At 37.8% G+C, this 14173-nt stretch overlaps 1 protein-coding gene across 1 annotated transcript in view; it reads right to left on the reverse strand.

Moving 5' to 3' along the window:
• Nucleotides 1-394: 394 nt before the first annotated feature.
• The window catches only part of LOC135200503 (pseudouridylate synthase RPUSD2-like), a 258696-nt gene continuing 244917 nt past the window's right edge, over nucleotides 395-14173 (reverse strand). The window contains exon 11 of the mRNA XM_064229153.1: nucleotides 395-633. Coding sequence (XP_064085223.1) covers nucleotides 410-633 — 224 coding nt within the window. The 3' untranslated portion in view covers nucleotides 395-409. The remainder of the gene's footprint in view (nucleotides 634-14173) is intronic.

A 14173-nucleotide genomic window follows, 5' to 3' on the forward strand; every position in this document is an offset into this window, starting at 1 on the left:
CAGAAAAAAAATTATCTTTGGTTTTTAGATTTTTTTAAAGAAGATTATGACAAATTACAGTTATCTCATGGATATACAACAAAAGGCACCCAGAATAACTACCTCTGCCAAGGCAGTTAGTATGGTTACCCAATTATGTACTCTGTATAACTTTTTGTTTTTAACTAATAAAGGAAATTATAATTTTCATGTTATATACATATAGTAGCAAAACCATGAAGTGAAGCACAGAGGCAAAACCAGAATGTAGCCAAGTGTTCAATAAATTAAAGGGAACCTTGAAAATAATATTAGAAATCCATTCTTAAGTTTCCTAGTAATCCTGTCTATGTCCAAAGGAACCAAGAAGATAACTAACTTAGGTGAGGAAAAGACTTCAGTTATCAGATTTTCTGCAAGCAGTAACTTTCTATATACAAACAAAGAGTATACTTACACAATATTTAAGAGCATGTAGATACATAACCAAATCTTTGGGTTTTGGATCACGATACCTCACTTTACATTCGTAACAATGTTCATCAACCGTCATAAGGCGAGCTTGGTAACTATAATCTCTTGCTCCTTCACTTGTTTGTGTACCTGCAGATACAACATTAGTAGAGTCATTTCCAACCAACCCACTGTTGCAACCTGAAATGTTGAGAACAAATTAGGGTGGAATTCCACTCTGAAAATCAAGTTGGTGAGGAGGGATTTCACAGAGGAGGGAAGTGTGATAAAATTGGTTTATAAATGAATATATGTGAAAAATGCAGTTTTCATTTTCATACTATGGCTTGGTACATCATCATCATGCTCAGCACAGTTGCTAACTGCAGCACTGGTACTGTTTCTCTGTAATTCTCAATATTGCTTCATGGCATTCATTTTACTTTGTGTTCTGGCAACTTTCCTTCCTTCAATTCACTGAGGTAGGCACCATATATTCTTGTCTTGTATACAGAACAGAAGCTGTACAACTAAAACTGGCTGTTCAGCCATGCATGCATTTGACCTATAAGTACGTAGATACCTCCTAATTTTTTTGTCTATTTTGTCAGTGCTACATTGATTAGCTCCCTGGCTTTGCTTTGCCTTGGTTTTTGGAATCTTCTTAATTTAAATTTGATTTAAATGAACTTTATCCTGAAAGTACCTCCAGTTTCTACAGTACAAAAATCCATTGGTACAGCATTTATTAGTCTGGCAATCGCAGTTGTACAGCAGTTTGGTCAAAATTCCCATTCCTTATTAAAAAAACTAACTACATCTACACATCTCCAGTAGCTTAAATATTACATTAAGCATAGCAGTGTAATATATTTCCATTAGGATATATAATGTTAGGCATTAAGTTTTATTTTTTAGCTGAACATAGGAATATTGTGTAAAGAAATTTTGCTACTGGAGACACAGCATTTCATCAACTTGATCTAAATTTTGACCAAAATCACTATTGTGTATTTCAAATGTTAATAAGAGATAATAATATATATTACACTGATGGTGTAATATATATTACTGGATGTTAGTAAACAAAATGTTTACGTTAACAACATGCAGTCTACTTTCAAGTTTTAATGTACTCTTACTATTTGGGTCTGCATAATTCCCAGATTGTTTTAATATGTACTTCACTGTAAGGTGCTCTGTATAATTCCTAAATTGTCCTATAATGTACTTCCCTGTATACTTTCCTTTAAGATTTGAGTTTAGATTTTAGTGCTATACAGTCTGGTTAGGTTATACGTATTTAGTTTTAGCAACTGTTTTAAACCTTTGAAACTCTATGATAGGCTACAACATATCATGGTTGTTCTCGTAACAATAAACAAATAGAAAAGTGATTATTTATTATCATAATTTGTAAAATGACCAAAAATACTTCCATAAAGAATGATGTTATGGTAAATGTGTCTTATGCACTATCCTTCCAATTGGATATTGTAGCTATTTATCCTAGTGTAATGGGAGAATCTCTCTCTCTCTCTCTCTCTCTCTCTCTCTCTCTCTCTCTCTCTCTCTCTCTCTCTCTCTCTCTCTCTCTCTCTCTAAGTTTTTTTTCTTTACACACAATTTGCCCATTATCCGCAAAATAAGTTTTTCTCTGTTTCCTTTATACAATATTCCCATAGATTAGTGAAAAAATTGTAATTAATTTTTTTCCCCTTTACGCACAATATTCCCATAAATTAATGGAAAAATTTTATCTCATCACATACATTGCTTTTATCCCCAAAATGTTTTTTTTCTATCTTTTTCTTTACACATATGCCCATAGATTAGTGAAGGCATTGTATCTCTATCACTACATTAATTACATTGTCAATTCTTTGGTTGCTCCAGTGCCATACATCAGGATTGTCAATTCCTAGGTTGCTCTAGTGCTATACTGTTACATCCAGAAGGTACTGTAGTTTCGAGTGTTAAGGAAACTTTCCACTGTGACTGAAAAGTGGTTATTCTTCCTTTGCACACCATTGTTCCTTGTCTGTAATACTTCCCATTATCGGAAAAGTTTATTGCTAATCCATTATTTTACACATGCAGTAGTTGATTCGTTTGAAGCTGTAGTATATACAGGTACTTGGTAAATATTGACCTCTGTAGATTTACTGTTGCATTCCCCAAAGGGCCTGGAGACCTTCCACTCCTGGCTCTTTATGACACATTCTCTAGGGTAGGGATGATGAAAAGGCAGCAGGATAATGGAGGCTGATTCTTCCTTCTTAGTTGTCATGGACTTTGTTTCTGAGACTTTCATTGCACCTGCAAGATGCTTATGTGGCAGAATATGGCCTAGAAGGGTTTCTATCAGTCATCAACAGCATAAGATGAGACCTTGCACAGACCACCACAACAAAAGACTTCCTGACCAAATGCTACATAATAAGTGGAAAGCAAAGAATTTCAGGGGTTTCTTCAAACATCCACAGGGAGTCCAGCACACACAGAATTTCAGTCCTGAACACTGTTTTTCTACCAAGCTCTTAAACTGAAAGTTATGTAGTTTCCAAGGCTGCTCTTTGCAGATTTGGCATGTGTACTCTCCCGTAAGAGGACTCAAGCTACCGTGTCCAGTTATACTGTTTCCTGCTAACACTGCATCATTTCTCTGTTGGGAAGGTCAAATGGAATGCTTCAGCATAAATGGACCCTGTACCCTGTTTACGAGCACCCTTAGAGGATCATTACTGTACAACTCAATTCTGGTACAGAAAATTATTCCACATTCTCAGGACTAACGTGATAACACCCCACCAGCCTGGCATTCAAAAGATCCTGTCTACTGTCCACAGTCCCCACTGCTCTCCATCCCCAGATGACGATACTACAATCAGCCAATTTCCTTTTGCTCATACAATACTTGGAGAAATCATGAATGGAGGATCATGCCAGGATCAGACAAGAAGAAGAAAGGAGACAGAAAAGAGTGAGATGAAGAAACCAGGAAGAATTAAGGGTCCAACAATAGAGAGAGGGAGATGAAATTTGCAGGTAACAGGAAGCAGACTGCTACAATGGCTTTCAGCAAATGCTAGTCCCCTCATATAGCAAGCAACTACAGGAAGCCCCAGTGTGCCTCCTTCGACACCTGCAGCTCCTACCTCTCCACCAGAGGGTGCAGTGACCCTCGTCAGCACCCCTTTACAGAAAACAATCGCCCAGAAGCAACTTCTAAATTTTTTTACGAATGGAAACATCGATGGGACGATTATTCACTCATGGTAGAGCTCTCCAAGTTAGTCAGAGAAAAACAATTAATCCAGATGAGGATGTGTCTTGCCCTGGAGGCACAAGGATCTTCAAGCATACCACAGAATACCCCCCCAGACACCAGATTAAGTATCTTACGAAGTTTTGGATGCCCTTCAAGAACACATCAAGAGCCTTCTCAATGAGTTAAGAGAGTAAGTATTTTTTTAGACTTACATATGTAAGACTCGAGAATACTGCAGAGGAAGTAGACATATACATATCCCGTTAGATCTTCAGTTTGCGCAAACCCAGATGAAGATGATCATCCTCATGGGATTCAGGGATGAAAAACTGACTGAGAAACTCATAGCCCTCGACACTGGCACCAACACCAATACATCTCTAAGAGATATTAACAAGTGTTGCACCTGTGAGGCCACTTCTGCAATTCATGCTTTGCCATGTCAGCTGTGTGCCCTCACTAACTAAAGCAGAAGAAACATGGAAAGGGTGCCACCCCTACCACACCATCATAGTGCTTCATGCCAGTCGTGCAACCACACGCATGGATCCACAGACATGTCCAGTAGCAGACAGCGCTTGCACCAACTGTGCCTACAAAGGGACATTGGGCCAGTGCACGGAGGTGCTCCATTAGAATGGTCCAGTGCCGCCACTGCAGATGACTCTACAGTGACACCTGCCTTAGGATTCTTCATAGCCACTCTCACCTTAGCTGAGAGATCCTGTTAAGCGAGAATCCAAGTTCACGAAGGTGTCCGAACACTACTGCTGTCATATAGCCATTGTAAAGAGTTGGTCATTATTCTGCCAGAGTTTCCCAAAACTATTCTGGATGTTAACCCATGTCAAAGGTATTCAAAGCTGCCTATTCATGCCACCACATCACTTTTTTTTTATTTACGCGAGTTTAAGGACGTGTTGTTCTCCAAGGAAGAACTGAAGAAAGCCCCACTCAAGCTGATGGAAGGACCCCCTATGCAAATCCATGTTAAGGAAGATTACGTACCTTTTGCTGCCAATGCACCTTGTCAGATACCATATGCCTTCAGGGAGCAAATCTAGGCAGTGCTCGAGTTCATGGTAGATCTCAGCATCATTAAGCCTGCTGGTACGAACCCTCAGACTGGTGTTATCAGTCTGTCGTAATAGCCCCAAGGACTCACCACTGACGTAAAGAACCTCAACAGCCAAGTAAAACATCCAGACTACCCGTCACCCTCACTGTTGTCTGGTGTTGCAACATTGATTTGAAGGCCAAGTTCTTCACTACTGCAGATGCCCTGTACGGGTGGTACTGGCAAATATAACTTGCAGTGGAGGATCAAAAGTTAACCAGGATCATAACACACTATGGCCAATTCCAGCATTGCAGAGGTCCAGTGGGATTTGTGGCCTCAGGAGGCACATATTGCTTCGAGGAGACAAGGCTCTGCAAGGTGTCCAGAATTGTGTTAAGGTAGTCGATGACATCCTGCTGTTCAACGAGGAATTCTCCAGCTCCTATAACGAATCTAGGAGATTTTGACAAAGATGCTGCAAGTTTGGTATCACACTTAACCAGGACACGTTTGTGGTCGCTGCTCCAGTGTTATCTTCTTCTGTGGATTACGGATCTCCAAAGTAAGCTTTTCAGTTGGCCCTGACAAAGTAACAGTAATCAAGGACTTCCCTACATCAATGAATTTTACAGATCTTTGGTCATTCTTAGGACAAATGAACCAATTAGCTTATCAGACCCCTTATGAGCCCCAAGAAACAACCAGTCCTTGCCTGGCTCCTTTGATTCAGCCCTCCCAGTTATCCTACAAACTGATGCTTGTCAACTCAATGATCTAGGATATGCCCTTCTACAGGACCACAGCAATGAAAGACTCCGCTTAGTATAGTGTGGCTCTTGTTTCCTTGCAGATGCCAAAACACACTATGCCAGTTAGTTGTCCAAAGGCAAATTATACCCTATAAAGACCTCACCAATATTTTACGTTGATGACACCCCCTCATTTTGGGACCACCTTGACGTGGTGAGGGGGCTCTCGAACCTCAGGAATCTCTTCCCAGGTTCGAACCCAAGAGTCCCATATGACATTATATATTTTCGAGTAAACTTATGTGGACTTTTCCATTTTTTTGCCAAAATTTTTAAAAGCAAATAAATGAGAAAACATATCATGGCTTAACGTGGAGTTAAATCCGAAGCTAAATAGTGAGAACTGTGGTAGATCCATCATCTACCCGACAATGTTCGGACCTGTTTTTCAGGCGGAACTATTCTGTGGAGCTGGACCACGGACCAGGGGGGGCCTGGTTCTAGGAATAGAACTCTCGGCATCTATCCAGTTTGCCCATAATGTGATTAGGATGGGGATAATTGTATTAACATAATACTCTTAGTCCTAGCAAGCGGGTTCTGCTTACACTTGGGCCATACTAATCATGTTATGCCATCCCCTTTTGGGGTAGGGTAGGGATGCGGACATTTGGGAGTCCTTTCTCACTTGTGCCTTTGGCAGAAGATTTAACTTCGCGAAGGGCCAATGATATCTTTTCCAAGAATTTTTTTTAATTTTTTTTTTTTTTTTTTTTTTTTTTTTTGTAAAAACTCAAAATTTATGAAACTGTGAAATAAATGATTTGAGTACCCCTGGGCCCCATGATGGAAAAACTACGGCACGAGTTGATGACCATTGGCACGTCACTCCCGAATTTCCTAGGTACTGCCACAAGTAGTGAAAGTACTATAAAAGATACAAAGGAACACCCTGTTCCAAGTAAAGCAGCAGAACCAGAAAACCAAATAGAGTGCATAATAAAAAAGAAACAAACAAACATAAATTGGTAAACTCCAATATCGTAACAATGGAACCATATATGATGAACAATAATTCTGAATTAGAGACAAATAATCCTCCCAGCAATACAGAAAAATATAAAAATCATAATAGTACAGCAACATACATAAAAACAAGGATCCCACCAAAAGAAACAAAATTACCGACTTAAATCCCACATTGGTACATTTTGATGACCTCTTTGGACCAGATAATTGGTCAAGATTTCTAGTCCTCAAAGCTGACAACAAAATCTCAGCTGCAGCAGCGATGCTAGAAAACAAATTACTTAACATATATCCAACACAAGACATGGAATCAGACACATCAAGGACAATGAATGGCTTATCCAAGTAACCAATAAAAAGCAGTCCACTGCCTTTTTAATTATAACAGAATAAATAATATAAAGGTAATAATTACAAGCCACGAAACATTGAATTATGTACAGGGTACAGTCATCCTACCCAATAGCGAGCAGGAGCTTCCTTCAAAACAACTATTGCTAGACTCCCCTAAATTGAGATATAACAATATCCACGATTTAGAAATATACTCTATTTCAAGTAGGAAAGATAAAAGTAAAAATATCAACATTGCCAAAATAAAATTTACAGGCCAAGACTTACCATTTAAAATAAAAATTCTAGGACAAAATAGAGAATTCGTCCTTTTGTTCCTAAACCATTACAATGTACACAGTGCTCAAGGTATGACACACATACAAAAGATGCCGTAATAAAGCTATATGTGCAGTCTGTGCATCAGATGACCATACCACTAATTGGAACTGTAATCAATCAAAATGTATTAATTGTGGACTAGCCCATCACGCAAAAATCTAAGGAGTGTTCATTTTACCAATATAACACAGAACTTCAGTTGTTAATAAATAGGACAGGAATGTCAGTCATGGAAGCCAGACTTGAGCTAAAGTAAGAGGCGTTAACAATCCATCCAAAACCCCCACCTTTTCAAATGTGACTAAAAATCAAGACATCAAACAGCACAATGACAAACAAGATAGTATAAACAGGGAAACTGGATTTCATACCAATAATACTGAAACACAAAATAAAAGTGATATTACAACAACCAATACCACCACTAACATAGATGATTCAGTTATCCATGGAAAAGAACTTCCAATAGAAGAAGAATTAAATAATGATGATAATCGAACTGGCAAAAAGAAAAGAATTCTAGAAAAGAACCCCACCTAGGGAAAAAGGTAAATATTGAAAATTACAATCAATCCAGAGAGACTCCAACTACACCAGGAGAACATTTTAAAAAGGATATTAAACTAACCTCATCACAAGTGGAAATACACAATTACCCTCAATCTCAATCAAACAGCCAACATCTGGACAGTAAAGATCACTCTTTACAAGTTCCATCAAATAATACTAATTGAAAATCTACCATTAAACCAAACCAAATATAACTATCACCCCCAACCATCCACAAGACCGAAATATCCCATTAACAACAACAAAACAAATAACCCCTCAAACCAACAGTCCTTATCACTACAGAAAAGGAACAATAGAATTACAAAACCAGAAATTTCTAAAGCTAGACCAAAAACTTCTGAACCAATAATTAACATTACCAAACATGCTTCATCTTGTGGTTGTAATGAATGCTTTGTAAGTACATATAACCAACTAACTACCAAGACAGAGGACACAGTACGAAATTGTATTGACAATTTTACCAAATTAAGGAGGTGCCCTGTTTAACACACCAACATGAGAACGAATTATGTTCTGAATCCTTAAAATACAAAAAGGAAATTATAAAATCAAAAATAGACTTATTATATTCAACTATGAAAAACAAACAACTGCAGAATCTAATAACCAACATACAAATACAACGATTAAAAAACCACAAATAAATTCAAATGCATACTACTACGATAAAGTAAAATCAGCAATCAATTTACAGAATTTAACACCAATTCCTCCCAATAATGGAATATAAAATCATTCAATGGAATATAAATGGTCTCTTAACCCGACTACGTCTGGGTGAATTACAAAGAATCATACGAGACCACACCCAATGTGCATATGTCTACAACATATAGGAAGTAACCCTACAAATATCCAACACTATAAAATTGCCTGTTATTCACCAACTGACGGTGGAAAATTAGGCACAGCCATATACGTCATAATAGCATTACATATGAACCTGTGACATACCATCTATGCCATACCAAATAACATCAATTAAACTGTATATGCCTGATAAAAGTAAAATTACTATTTGTAATTTATATAACCAACCAAATTTCAATGCAAATTTTCAGTGATTTTTCTGAACTTATTAGCAAAAGTATACAGGAACCACTACTTATAGTAGGAGATTTTAATGCACATAACTCCACTTATGGGATATTAATAACCCCACTGACACATCCGGAATCAACATAGAGAATACTATAATGAAACACAACCTGTATTGTCTCAATGAAAGTGAAGTTCAACATATTTTTCAAATACACACCTAACCTTTTCTTCAATTGACATTTCATTATGTTCAAATGATGTAGCGGAGAAATTTGAATGGAACGTCCTAGACGATTCATACACAAGTGACCATTTCCCAATCATTCTGAACTACTTAAGTAATGTCAAAATATTGCCACCTACAAGATATAATAGTCCAAAAAGCTAACTGGGATAAATATTTCCTATACACACGAAACATACCACCATTCCCACATAATGAAGATCACAATACTACATGTGAATCCTTCTCAAACTTCATAATAAATGCTGCAGATAAAAGTATTCCAAAACCAAAACACATTCCACAAAATCCCCTGTCCCATGGTGGAATCCAACATTAACAACATTAAGTAAAATAAAACATATATTGAGTCGCAATCTAAACAGACTCAAACTCGCCTTAAATCACTCAACAAAATGACCCTATAGTATAAAAATAATTTAAACAAAATAGTTTTATAAACAAAAACAACATAACAATTAAACCACATTAAACCACTAGATAACAAATATACAGCCAAATTTAGAAAAACGGTAAATATAGCAGAAAAAATCGCATCATGGAAGGAATATGTCTCAAACATATCTTCAAACACATCCACAAGGGAGTCTGGCAAAAGATAAGGAAAATCAATGGAAAACATATAAGACCTCCAAGAAGTGCAATACATTTAAATGGAAAAATATACCATGATACTTATGAAATATCAAACATAATTGGGAAACATTTTGAAAACATCAGGTTGCTACTCCAGCCTAGATACACATTTTCAAAGTATCAGAAAACAAAAAGAAAATATAATACTCAATTTTGAAACTCTTGAAGACCTGGAATATAACTATATTTTTAACATGGATGAACTAGATAATGCCATCAACTCTTGTCATCCCTCTGCACCAGGATATGATAAAAAATATTCATTTGAAATGATAGAAAAATTAGCTCCTATAGCTAAATCATATTTATTAAAATTTACAATAGTATCTGGCTAAAACGTGTCTTTCCTGATAATGGAAACATGCCATAATTATTCCAATAAACAAACCAGGAAAGGATGCAAGTAATCCCCATCCAATTATAGACCGATATCTCTAACAAGTTGCCTATGCAAAATCTTAGAAAAAATGGTTAATGCACGATTAACGTATGTAATAACCAAAGAATCCATTTTAACACCAACACAATCTGGTTCAATAGCTGGCAGATCAACCCTAGATCCCTTAACACATTTAGAAGATCATATCAAAAAAGGCTTTGAACAAAAGAAATTAACAGTAGCTATATTTTTTTATATAGAAAAAGCATACGATACAACATGGAAACATAACATCATGCAAAAACTCCACTCCAAGGGACTAAGAGGCCACTTACCAATATTTATTAAAGACTTCTTAACAACAGAACTTTTCAAGTAAGAGTAGAAAATTCCTACTCAGTAACCTATAAACTGGAAGAAGGAATCCCTCAAGGTAGTGTCTTGAGCTGTACATTGTTTGCTTTAGCAATCAATGACATTACTATAAATTTACCAAGTGGTGTAAAAAACAGTTTATATGTTGATGACTTTGTCATTTACTATACGAGTAGTAATCTGAGACACGCTCAGAGAGTTCTTAGTACTGCCATTTCAAATATATGTAGTTGGGCAAATTCAGTTGGATTTAAATTTTCAACTGATAAAACAAAGCAATCGTCTTCTACAAAGACAAAAGGTGGATGAAGAACCAAACAATCAAACTGCATCTTTATAGCACTGAAATACAATTTTGTACAAAAATCAAGTATCTAGGAGTAATATTTGATCAACATTTAAATTGGAAAGAGCACATCAAATACATTAAAGCCAAGGGCATCAAAGCCCTTGCCATATTAAAAAGTTATCACACACTAATTGGGGAGCAAAGCGAGACATTTATTAATGATATATAAGGCAACAGTCTTATCCATAATAGATTACTGCTGTCCAATATATTCATCCGCCTCAGAATCTGCATTAAAATCTCTCGATGCAGTGCACCATGAAGGCGTGCGATTGTGCACAGGAGCTTTCCGATCGTCCCCAACAAACTCACTTTTGGTGGAGGCAGGTATTTTGCCCTTAAAACATCACCGTAATTTAATAACAATACAAAGAGGTCTTTCAATGCAAGCGGGATCGTCTCCTGCAACTTACTGCTTCCAAAACTGTAATCAAGTAACAGCAGTTAATAGTACAAGCTCTTTCCCAAAAAGAGCTAGATACATAATGAACATACATAATATGAATCCAATTTTTCACCCACCAATGGAATTGCCACCACCATGGATTTTAAATAGAGTAAAGATATGTCCTCCCTGTCTTACCTACTCAAAAAACAAATGACAAGTACGGAAATGTACCGCCAACATGCTTTGGAACACTTAGAAGAAAAGGCGACAAATTTATGATATATACAGACGCTCCAAAATAATGTTGGAGTAGGGAGCATCTGCATATTCGAAAAATATGTTAAGTAAAAAAAGCCTACCTTCAATATCATCAGTATTTACTGCTGAAGTCACAGCCATACAGATGCTCTAGATATGATATCTGAGGCCAAAAGCAAGTGTCTCTGTAATTTTCAGTGACTCACGTAGCGCTATAGATGCAATAGGACAGTATAAATCAGGAAACAAATAGTACAGGAAATTCAAATAAAAATCATCAACTCCTCCAATCAGGAATATCAATGGAAATATGTTGGATCCCAGCACACGTGGGAATAAAAGGAAAAATGAAATATGCAGACTCTGCTGCCAAATTAGCCTGCACTATCCCTCCAACAATTTCATATGCCCCAGTGTCAGACTGGGTAAAATCAGTTAAAACATTAATTTACCAGGATTGGAAAGAAGAATGGGCCTCGGTGCCAACAACAAACAAACTTAAAAATATAAAAACTGAAGTCTATGCATGGAGGACATCCTCACAGGAGGAAAGAGCAAAAGAGGTGATCCTAGCAAGGCTACGTATAGGACACACAAGATTCTCACATGGTCACTTGATGTCAACACCACATGCTGACCCAGTGAAATGTAACAGATGTCAAATGACCATGACAGTGCAGCATTTGCTTGTTGAGTGCCCAAATTGGACCCCCACCGCAAAGATCTATTTATCTGCGGAGTTCAGAAATGAAAAATATTCTTGCGGAAGCAGGGATTTTTTAATTAAAAAAATCATAAATTTTTTAAAAAAGACGGGTTTTTTAAATAAAATCTAATTTTTTTTTTTTTTTTTTTTTTTTTTTTTTTTTTTTTTTTTTGTTTTTTTTTGTTTTTTTTTTTTTTTTTTTTTTTGCTCAGGATTGATCCCTGAGAACCAGCCGAGAAGAGTCTACTTGAGACTCAGAGGTCTGGAAAAACTAACACCTATTAATAATAATAATACGTTGATGACAGACCATCGCCCATGGGTGCCAATTCTCAACCATTACAATTTGGATGTGGTCGAGAATCCCCAATTACAACTTTTCAAGGAGAAAATCTCACCTTATCTGTTCACAGCCATGTGGCATACTGGCAAGTAACTAGGCATATCCAACACCCTGTTGCGTGCCCCCATCAGCTAGCTCACACCATAGGATGAAACCAACTGTGTTGAGGCTGGGAATTACATCAGGACCATCGCCACTGTTTTGCAGCAGCCCAAGAAGACAATGCCTCACTCCAGGAAGCCAACAAGATTATTCAAGATCTTCATGCTTCAGTGAGGGAGGACAAATTTTACAGTCATCTTCGAGACTGCATGCTCTCAGGATTTCCTACAAATTGTTACAACTTGCATAATTCGTTGCTCTCATTCTAGAAACCAGAAACTACAGGATAGCATCTCAGTCGACAGTGAACGAACGTGTACTTTACGGAGCAAGGATTGTAGTTCCTGCCGCCCTATACTGCTGCACTCATCAAGACTCCATGACAGTCACAGAGAAATAGAGGCCACAAAGCAACGGGCATTACAGATTGTTTACTGGCCAGGAATCAACTCAACATTGCAAGTATAGTTCAGACTTGTGAGCCTTGCCAGGTTTTACAACCCAGCCTCCAGCAGGAAACTTGAAATGGCAACCACCTTACTAGGCCCTATGAGCCTGTGTCAGCGGACATTTTCAATGTCACTGGGAAGTCATTCCTGGTTGTGACTGACAGGCTTTCTGGCTGTCCTGTGGGTGTCCTATGCTACAGTGACACTACCACCTCTGTAACATTAAAGATCTTCTGCAGATATTTTAGGGAAGTTGGTGTCCCACTTCACTCAATTCACCAGCTATGAATTCAGGGATTTCATGGAGCGATGGGGAGTACATCATCTCCTTACTTCTCCGCATTGCCCGCAGTCCAGTGGCCATGCCAAGGCCGCTGTGAAGCATCTTGTACTGAAGACAGCACCCTGCAGTATCATCAACTGTGAAAACTTTGACCATGGCCTCTTGGAATGACAGAACACTCCAAACTTCATGGGCTGCTCCCCTGCATAAATCCTATATGTCCACCCATTTGTTCCTGAGTGCCTGCTCATCCTCATTCACTCTCACTGGAATGGCTCAAGAAAGCCGAGGATTGCAATAGCCATGCTGCCACTAGAGCTGAACTTGTAAAGGGGTCATACAATCAACATGCATGTCCTCTGCCCAGGGTAGAAGTCAGGTTCCAAGATCCAACTTCTCACTGTTGGGAGGGCCATGAGCCCTGCCAGGTCAAGGGACTATGAGGTATGTCTACCCAGCAGATGAGTATACTGGAGGAACCAACGATCCCTGTACCTAGTACCAACCTATGGCACTGAACCTTTACCTCGCATCCCTGTGAACCTTTACATGTACACAAGAGTCCTCCAACAACCCCATGTAGATCTCACAATTTTCCAGATGAAGAACCTGCTTAAGCGTGAAGGGGAAGGTGTATATGCTATAATCTACTTGTAACATGTATTTGTCAATAATTCATGCCATTTTATGATTAATGAAGTTTTATTAACAATGATTTTACAAACCCATTAATCATAAAATCCAGTGCCCCTTCCCTCTTCAGATGTAATTTGGCACTGATGTATGAAATATTAGTCAAGTATCCATGAAGATCTAATCAAGAGTTGG

The sequence above is a fragment of the Macrobrachium nipponense genome, chromosome 27 (genome assembly GCF_015104395.2).
Source record: "Macrobrachium nipponense isolate FS-2020 chromosome 27, ASM1510439v2, whole genome shotgun sequence".
NCBI classification, from domain to species: Eukaryota; Metazoa; Arthropoda; class Malacostraca; order Decapoda; family Palaemonidae; genus Macrobrachium; species Macrobrachium nipponense.